Source organism: Frankliniella occidentalis, unplaced genomic scaffold, assembly GCF_000697945.3.
Source record: "Frankliniella occidentalis isolate FOCC.00 unplaced genomic scaffold, Focc_3.1 Scaffold30, whole genome shotgun sequence".
Classification (NCBI taxonomy): Eukaryota; Metazoa; Arthropoda; class Insecta; order Thysanoptera; family Thripidae; genus Frankliniella; species Frankliniella occidentalis.
In genome coordinates, this window is record NW_026267160.1 from 619,370 (window position 1) to 629,071 (window position 9,702).

General features: G+C 52.4%; 1 protein-coding gene across 3 annotated transcripts in view; it reads left to right on the forward strand.

Moving 5' to 3' along the window:
• Window positions 1-9,702, forward strand: part of LOC113208200 (oocyte zinc finger protein XlCOF6-like) — a 66,427-nt gene that overhangs the window by 30,703 nt on the left and 26,022 nt on the right. The window contains exon 2 of one of the 3 annotated variants that reach the window (XM_026425105.2): window positions 4,557-6,002. The exons of the other annotated variants lie outside the window; for them this stretch is intronic. Within the exon in view, the coding sequence (XP_026280890.2) occupies window positions 4,583-5,602 (1,020 nt within the window). The 5' untranslated portion in view covers window positions 4,557-4,582 and the 3' untranslated portion in view covers window positions 5,603-6,002. Of the gene's footprint in view, window positions 1-4,556; window positions 6,003-9,702 lie in introns of those variants that run through there. 3 annotated transcript variants of the gene reach the window in all.

Genomic DNA, 9,702 nt, shown 5'->3' on the forward strand with positions numbered 1-9,702 from the left:
TAGCCCTAGTGTTATTCTTGTATGTTTTTCAACTTCCTCCTCCCCTAAGCAGTCGTTAATCCCCCCCAGGGACTTCAGCACGACAGAGAATGCGCGCTGCGCGCCCCTTTCCTCTTAAAATTAATTAATCGCCATTAGCGGCCCCCCTCCTCCTCTGCGTCCTTCCGGTCTGATTATCAAATCGAATCATACGCTGCGATGAGGCGCTGACGACGACGGCGGGAGCGCGGGACGTGTGCGGCATCCGGGAGGCCCGGAGAGAAAGAGAGAGAGTAAGGGAGAAAATGATGATGGAGGTGACGACCAAATAACACACACTGCCGCTGGGCCTCAAGGCCCCCCTCCTCCCGCCCCCGGAGGCCCTCCTCGCACCCTGCTCGGCTCCGCGCCGTGCCCGCGCTCCGCTGCTGCAGCAGGTGCGCTGGGGCTGGGCCCCCTCCTCGGCCTCCTCTCATCTTGCTCTGCTCTCGTCCGTTTTCAAGAGGAAGCTGGTACGTGACGAAATGCAACTGGCTGCCGGTGGGTCTGTGCCGCCGCGCAGAGCCGCCAGCACCTCAGAGAGCGCCGCCGCCGCCGCGCCCTGGAGACGTACAAGTTTGTGCTCGGAAACCCGTTTTTGGTGCTCCTACGCAAAGGTCTGGGGTTCGTGACCTCGTCTGGTCCGCGCGCCCCCAGGCACCACACTAGAACAGTAGTTGCATTAGTTGGCACTCTGCTCCGTTGTCTGTGCGAAATGATTTTGTTTTGCGGTCGCCGTCGTGGCAGTCTCAGGTCGCTACGGTATAGTCGTCAGGCTCGCCATTTTCGCACGAAACACATCATTTCCGCGCAGCGCCCCGCGCCTCACCGGCCCGTCCTCCGGCCCCGCCTGACCATGTAGAGCAGGTCCACGTTAGGACACACATTAATTGCATTGCATCCTGTGCATACATATGTGGGCACACATGCGCGCGCCCGCAGCAGGAGATGAGCTCCGGAGACGCACGGCCGGACGGGGGCTGCTGCAGGGTGCGGTTGACGCCCTTCACACTGTTAAAAAAATTTCTCTTGATATCATGAAGATTTACCCTCAACAACATTTTGGAATTCCTATGGAATTTCAAGTTGTAACGGCCGGTAAAGAAGCTGCGTTTCCATTCGATACTTAGACATTACACGCCTCGTCAACTTTGGCAATTTAATTCAGACGACTACTTCTTCGTCAAATCCTAGATATTTTTCCGACAGTAACCGTGATTTATCTCGGATTCATATCTTCCCATTTTGTCATTGTTGTTTGGAATTCAGCAAAATATACCGGGAATATACTGTATTTCTTTTTTTAAGATCAGCAAAGTTTTATTTTGAAAATCAAGCGTCTCTGAAAGGTATGTGTGCTTAGTAGCATTTATGCTTGGCGTCCAATTACGCATAATTTATGCACTGATGCCAAAAAAACGCAAAACACTGTGTTGTTCGACGAAGTACACTGTACTCGATACGATATTTTTCAAGTACATATACCTTGACACAATCTAACCTAACCTAACCGATCCTAACCTAGGATCAAAGTACAGTGTGCAAAGTACTTGATCCAAGACCTCAGTGTAGTGTTGACGGCAGTGCCTGTGACGGGCGCGGTGTCTCTGCCATGCACACGGCTCGGCATTGAGGCAGGCCACACGACGCGTATCCTGCCGCTGGCCCCTTACGGTATGATTGCACATTGCGCCGGCCATGTGCTCATGTGCATTAGTCTGATTATATATACGACTGCTGAGGTTTACCGGGAGACAAACTCGACCCGCTGGGGGCACGCTACACCGCGCCGTGTGTCTGCCAGGTGTGGCCGCGCTGTGCTGACGGTATGCGGCGGGGTGCACCCGGCAAAGGTAAAAGCGATTTCAACGTCGACAGACGTGGTATATCGGATTTCAAATTGATTGTTATTTTTATTTTATAAAAGCGAATGAAAATAAAAACGTTGTGTAGATGACTGTAATATGCGTTCCCTTGCTGATCGATATAATCCAGGCGTAATGGGCGTCAGCGCACCGGAGGCGACCGGCCGCGCGGGGGGAAATCACTTCTTATTGAAGGAATGAATGGGTTTGGCAGGCGTGAGCTGGGGCGGAGGACGGGAGCTCCCAATGAATGGAGAGAGAGAGAGAGAGAGAGAGAGAGAGAGAGAGAGAGAGAGAGAGATGGAAATGGACGGCGGCTCCTGGTCTTGACCGGCTGTAGTATAGGTATGGGCAGGAGAGGGTATTCGTCCGGTAGCTGCGCGATGCGTACACGCCAGAATAGGCCGTATGAATGGAGCGCGTACAGCGGAGTGAGGATACGAGAATGGACTGGCACCGATCCACCGTGTCATTACAGCAGTGTGATCATGGCCTCCACTCCACTGGCGCGTGTTTTCTCTCCCCCTCTCTCTCTCTCTCTCTCTCTCTCTCTCTCTCTCTCTCTCTCTGTTGAATATATTTCCGTTCGCGCACGGTAACAACAATTAATTTCTGATTTTTTGATGAAAAAGGAAAACTTTAATTGTTTGAGGAAAACTCAGATTTTGAGGAAAAGTCTACTCAAAATTTTAGTGAAATTCTGACATTTTGAAGGTGCTAAAGTAAGGTGCCTTCGTAAAGGGCTTTGTATTCACTAAAACTTTAGTGCTTTTTTGATGGGGGACGTTTGACCTGTGTTTTTTTGTGACTAGCTGCCATACGGCAGCGTGTCATCCAGATAAAGGGACTTATCGACGATTGAGAGGGCGTTTGCATCTCGGGACGGACGGAGAGGCAGCAGGCTGAGCACGGCGCGGCGCGGGGTCACCTGGAGGGTGGGGGTCACCGCCTGCAGCAGGCTGCCAGCAGCGCGTTCCCATGGGCGCGAGGCACGAGGTGGGGTGGTCACGGACTGGTCACAAAGTGGTCCCGTCCCGAGCGGCGGCAGCACCATAGCGCGCAGACTCCATCGTGGCGAAGCGTGGCGTGTCGTCGTGGCCGCATCCTAGACACAGAGAGAGAAGGGGAGAGAGGGACAGAGAGAGAGGCTCTTGCAGCGTGGCGCGGCCCGTCGTGGTCGCATCCCATCAACTGCTGGAGACCACAGCGCGGCGGGTCCTGCTGCTGCCCCCTCACCCCCCTTCCTCCTCCCTGCCCCTAGCGGCGTGGCTTGGACCCGCGGGATAGCAGCACTCTCCACTCAAGCGCCGTGCGGCCCGGCCGCCCCGCCGTGCCACGCCCCGCCACGCCCCGCCACGCCCCGCCACGCCCGCAGGTCATCGGGCAGGTAATGCCCGCAGGAGGAAAAACAGGTGCTGCCATCGCGCGCCGCACCGCGGCCTAACACCAGCGACACGCCGCCGAAACACCCGCGCGACAACGAGTAGCCGAGAGAAGAGGCAAGAAAGAACTGCTGTAGAGCGAAATTGATAGTTTTGGACGATGTAACGTGCAGAAGCGCAGGTGCGGGAGCGGGGTGCTGGGTGCCACACGCGCTGTGCGACACTCCTTGACGGGTCGCTCCCACAACAGGTGGGCGCCGCCGCCGTTGGCAGGTGGCAGATATGGGCGGCGGCTCGACGGCGATGAGGTCAGAATATTTCCTTGGAATTGGAGCAGCAGCTTTACATAGCGTCAAAGGCCGGCCTTGCGTGGCCGTATAACGGCTAATCGGTGAATTCAGTGCGTCAAATCAAACGCGTTGAACTGCTAGCACGTGGCCTGGCCTGACTCAAAGTTCCCCGATAAAGGATCGTGGTGGTGAAGAGGGGAATGGCGAATGGCATCGTTGCGGTCCTCTGTACGTATCCGGCTCGACGTGACCCGACCCGACATGCGGAACAAAACCGTGTCCCTCCGACCTGTGCTGTTGTGGTGACGGAAGTCCGCGGATCACTTCGACCCTCCGTGCAGCGGCGGCTGAGAACCGAACCGTCTGTCGCAGAACATTCTCCCTCCCCTCCAGACCTTCCAAAGCTGGTCCTCGGCCAATTGGGGTTCGCGTATTTCTGCGTACGCTTATATCTTGTATTTCATGCTGGCTTTGCATATTTATTTTAGTCCCCAAGACTGTCTCTACTACAGGGCAAAGTCCGCTCCCCCCTCCTCACTCTCTATATAGCACAGAGCGGGCCCTTTAGTGTGGCTGGCGTCTTTGGGCATCTCTGCCCTGCCCCCTCCCCGCACGCGGCGGTTGGGGGCGAAGAGGTGGGGGGGGGGCGTAGAGCTCGCAGCGAAGCACTGGCAGTCCACCGCCGCTACGCCACGCCACCGCTGCGCTCAAGACTGGGCGCGGATTGGCTTTTGTGGCCTGATCGAGGGGACTGTATATTTCTTAGCCCTGTGGGCTAGTTTTTAGACAGACCCCCAAAGACTGTCTCTACCAGAGGGTGAAGTCCCCTCTCCCTCCTCACTCTTTTATTTGTGTACTTAGTACATTGTTGGGTTTTTAGTTTGCAATCGGTCGGGCAGATACAACGCGCTTTCTTGACCTCTGCTTGTAACTTGCCGCAACTTGCAACCAAAAATTGTATATCGTACACATGGAAATAAAGACATTTCTTTCTTTTGCAGAAACTACGGTATTCAACACCATCACCATGCCTGTTCGATGTGACGTTTGCTTTTACGAAGCTGATTCTCGAAACCATCTTGAAAATCATATGAGGAAACACACTGGAGAGAAACCATTCAAGTGTACTGCATGCAACAAGGCATTTTCTCTAAGGTGCAATCTTTCTACTCATCTCCGAACGCACACTGGTGAGAAGCCTTTTGAGTGCACTGTATGCAATAAGAAATATTCGGCGCATCACAATCTGCGCGTACATCTCCGAACGCACACCGGAGAGGAGCCTTTTGAGTGCACTGTGTGCCAAAATAAATTTTCGGAGAGTGGTAGTCTGCGCAAGCATCTCCGAACGCACACTGGTGAGAAGCCTTTTGAGTGTACTTTGTGCAGAAAGAAGTTTTCGCTGAGTGGTAGTCTGCGCAAGCATCTCCGAACGCACACTGGGGAAAAGCCTTTTGAGTGTACTTTGTGCAGCAAGAAATTTTCGGAAAGTTGTACGCTGCGCTCTCATCTCCGAACGCACACTGGTGAGAAGCCTTATGAGTGTACTGTGTGCAACAAGAAATTTTCGGCTCATCAAAATCTGCGCAGACATTTCCGAACGCACACGGGAGAAAAGCCTTTTGAGTGTACTGTGTGCAGCAAGAAATTTTTGGAAAGTTCTAACCTGCGCTCACATTTCCGAACGCACACGGGAGAAAAGCCTTTTGAGTGTACTGTGTGCAGCAAGAAATTTTTGGAAAGTTCTAACCTGCGCTCACATCTCCGAACGCACACTGGGGAAAAGCCTTTTGAGTGTACTATGTGTCACAAGAAGTTTTCGGTGAGTGGTAGTCTGCGCTTACATCTCCGAACGCACACCGGAGAGGAGCCTTTTGAGTGCACTGTGTGCCACAAGAAATTTTCGGAGAGTAGTAGTCTGCGCAAGCATCTCCGAACGCACACTGGTGAGAAGCCTTTTGAGTGTACTTTGTGCAGAAAGAAGTTTTCGCAGAGTGGTAGTCTGCGCAAGCATCTCCGAACGCACACTGGAGAGAAGCCTTTGTAGTGTACTGTTTGCAAAAATAAATTTTCGCACAGTTGTAACCTGCGCAGAGATCACCGGACGTATACTGGAGAGTAGCCCTTTTATTTTACCTTGGTACGCAGACAGAAATTTGTGCAGGCAATGGGCTCTGCGTGATCAGTTTTGAGTGCACACTGGAATGATGCCTGTGCTATCGCTTAAGATGCTCACAGGCCTGTTACTCCATGAATCTGCAGGCCTTTTCAAATGATTACTTTACAATTTTACGTTCATGTTCGTGTACCTTAAAGTGTTTTGTTTTAATCTTGTGTTCATCCTATACTAGTAACTTTTTTGAAATGAATATTCTGTCTTTGTTGTTTAACATTGCTGTATTTTAAAACTTGTGCTTAAATAAAAGACTTTTCTGCTAAACTGCCAACGTGCTGTGTCCTGTCCTGTCTTGTATTTTTCATCTAGCTTCAGTCAGGAGCTCGTGGGTCATGCGGTATACTGTATACAGTCCGCTTGTGACTACACGCTTTCTTTTTCATGTGTCAGAGAGTAATTTGGTGTATGTTTTGGTTTCTTGTATTTCTGTGTGTACATGATTTTTGCCTCGTTCAGACACATCGTAAGGTGAGCAATTGTGCGATTTCGATTCTCTGCCAGTGGCACCATACAAATTTGAAGCGACATTTTGTGGCCCGCTTTTTATTTCTATTTTTCCTTGCGCCGCTTTCTGGCTCCTGCTGATCTGGCTGTTCCGGCTGCAGCGACAGAATCTCGAGCAGATTTTGCTGCCCCTGTTGCGACGTCCTGAGGAAAGTGTCGGCCGAGGCTGCGCCTCTGCTGCTGACCACTGGCAGCGCCCTGCTGCCTCCCTGCTGCACTTCACACAGTGGCGCGGGCTGAAGGAGAGAGAGACACATACAGACTGCTGCTCACAATGCGTCCGAGGGAGATGACGAGACCCAGAGTCTCTCTCGTTCACTCCCACAAGGTCCGCCACTGGCGACCCCAGGACCCCTCACCGCAGGAACGCGCATAACGCGCGTCATTTTTCGCATTAATGATCCCTCTCCATTCCGTGGTTGGAATCAGTCCGCCATCAAACGCAACGGCAGAGGGGCAGGGCCGGGCGAGAGAGGGTTAGTTTTACTTCCCACAAAGGTCTCTCTCACTCTCTCCAACCGCCGGGCTGAGACTGTCGGAGGATTATCCCGCTCTCCCCACGCGGTGATGAGCTGGTCTCGAGGAACACGACCAGCAGCGGCAGTGCTGCTGCTGACGAATTTACGCCACGCTTGCCGCGGGGCCTAATATAGAGACGGGTCATGAACGCAAAAAGAAAAACAAATCGCTGTAGGTCTTACGCAGTGCGCCCCCGCGTCCGGCGCCAAAGACGGCGCCGGAGAAAAAAAACACGGTATGAAAAAGAAAGAGAGAACTGCCTGTGCAGGCAGTGAAGCCCGCAGCAGAGGCCCGCCGAAAACTGAAGGCGTTGTGCTGGATCGCCTATATATGGGCATTTTGAAGCGTAGAGCGCACGGGGCTGTTTCCTCTGCGCCGCGAGCGAGTCTAGCGGCCCGAGAGGAAACTGGAGAAGTAATTATTATAGAAAGCCACACAATGAAGCGTAAAACACGTTATCCAGTCCCTTTTTAGCACTTTTGAGGCGAGCCGGTGTTGGCCCTGCGTGGCGTGGCGCGGCCGCGCGTGGCCCACAATACTCGCGCCGTGAAAACGCAATTATGTTCTGCGTGTTGTGGAAAGGCGACCCCGACCTGAAACTGGGTTATAGGGGGGTCTGGTGGCCGGAGCTTTTGGGTCTGGAGGACCGTCAAGCAGTCGAGCGGCGTATGTTCCTCTTCTATGACAAGAGACCAGAGGCGTCCCCCTGAGGGGCACTGCGAGGTGTCCTAACAACAAAAGCTGAACTGCGTGGGGCAAGTCGGGTACTCAGGGAATGCACACTGGAAACGTGCTAATGGCTTTGCATATTTCCGAATGATGATGTAGATATTTAACGTCTCTGTAGAGGCACGAAAATAAAACACGATCACTGTATAATTTGTTCTTTTTCGACAGTTTAAAACCTGTACGACTTTAGTTTTACAGTTTGAACTGTCGTATTGTTTCTAGCTTTAGTCGCAGAGCGGTCAGCATTACTTCGTCGCCTAGCGGGTTTGACAACCTCCGCGAGCATGACCTCTTTTACGGATCGAAGTGTAAATAACACCGAATGCAAATGAGTAAATAAATAATTCTGGGACGCGGAGCCAGGTCCAAATTGATTCGGTGGTCCGTGCTCCCGGTCGTTTCCAGCAGAAGCCAGGCTCTAATGAGGAAGGAGATACTCCGAGATACCCCCCCCCCCCCGGTCTCTCCCTCTCTCTGGTGCGTCTCTGATACCCGCTAATATCTCACGCCCACCGCCACACCACGGCCTCCCCCGCTCGCAGCGGCAAGGACTGCGTTCGTAACGGGGGCATCATCGTTGCTTAGAGCCCCTCTCTCTCTCTCTTCTTCCGTCGCTGGCTCCGGCCTCCTCCGGCGGCCCCTCCCGGGAGAAACAAGACATAACACTCGGATCGTAAACACTGGCGGTGGCGTAGCCCTGGTCCGCTGCGCGCCTCGCCCTCTGCTACGCCGCTGTCGTTAAACACCGCCGGCGGGTAGAAGGTGCGTACCCATGCCACCTCATTACTACCTCGGCTCTCCTCTTCCACTCCTCTTTTTTGTGCCCTTCTGAACCCGAGAGGAGTCCGTGTTTAATACCCGATGCCCAGTACCGCACGCTGGTGGCGAACTCATCCAGACCTCTGCAGATGGTTTCAAAATAAAAAGTAAAACGGGAAAAACAAATCCAGCAGTGTGACCGCATGCGCCAGTGGAATATCGCACGCACCGGAAAATTTGACGTTAAAGGTTTTGGGTGAAATTATCGGAAACTGTTTATTACCTCCCGCCTCGTACACGGTAAAAATATTGTCTGATTTTTAGAGGAAAAGGGAAAAAATTTGAAGACTTCCATGTTTGAGAAAAAACTCCTCATAATTTGAAGGAAATCTTCTCTGAAAATGAGGGAAATATCCCCTTTTTTTAGATTTCCGCAAATCAGAGGAATCTTTTAAAGTTTTCCACTTTCCTTAAATTAGGTATTGTTTTTCCGTGTATATAGCTCACGAATTTTCAAATATTATTTCAGTGACACTGCTGTTATCTTTGCTTACATGTTGACTTTTGACAAGCCCAGGAAAAACGAAAGGGAAATTGTCTTCTTTTCTTTTTGTTGATGATTGAATCAATGTATAGAGATCGGCCCCCGTGGGACCCGGCTGGGCCAGCGGGGCTCTGTGCTGGGGTGGGACACAGAGAGGGGTTCTCGCTTGTTAACGGCCGCAAAATAAACTGCAGCGACTTGCAGGAGGGCTGTGCACCGCACGATATAGGAAACGCCTTCTCAGAAATCACTCCCGACGGCGACAGCTTTTCTGGTCGCCGAATGCAAATTCGCGCTGCCGAAGCGCATGAGGTCGCGCATCACCCCCCTCCCCTTTCCACCACCCCTGGGGCCACTGCTTTAGCCTGTTGTCTTTCACCTTCTATTTCCCTCTTTCTTCAATCTTCATATGTACGCCCCACTCTCTTTTTCTTACTTCCGCCCCCTCCCCGCCCACCTTTTCCTGCTTCCACCTGATTACTTCTCTCTCCCTCTCTCTTTCCTGCAGCGCGAGCAGCACACCGTGCCGTGCTCTCCCTCTGGGCTGTTCTCTTCCAGCGAAACACTGCCCATAAAGTAGCTGCTAAATGCTTTTAATTCGTCGCAATTTTCGTGAAAACGGTGAAGCGGGGTGTAGAGTGGTGCCACCGTCTGTCAGCACTGCCTTCCTGTCTTTCACTTTTAAATTCCGCATTTCTTGTCGCTTCTCTAGCGATTTTCTTGAAAGCTCCTTAACTTTCGCACATGTATGCGAAACCTGTACCTGTCCGCGATGTTTTCTGTTGAATTGTGGATTATTGTTGATTGTTTTAAAACTCGCGGCTGAACGGCAACCACACCAGTATCTTGGCCTAGCTCTCCGGCGGCCGGACGGGGAGTGCCCCTCGCAAATGGTTTCATCCCTGTTCGGAGTGAC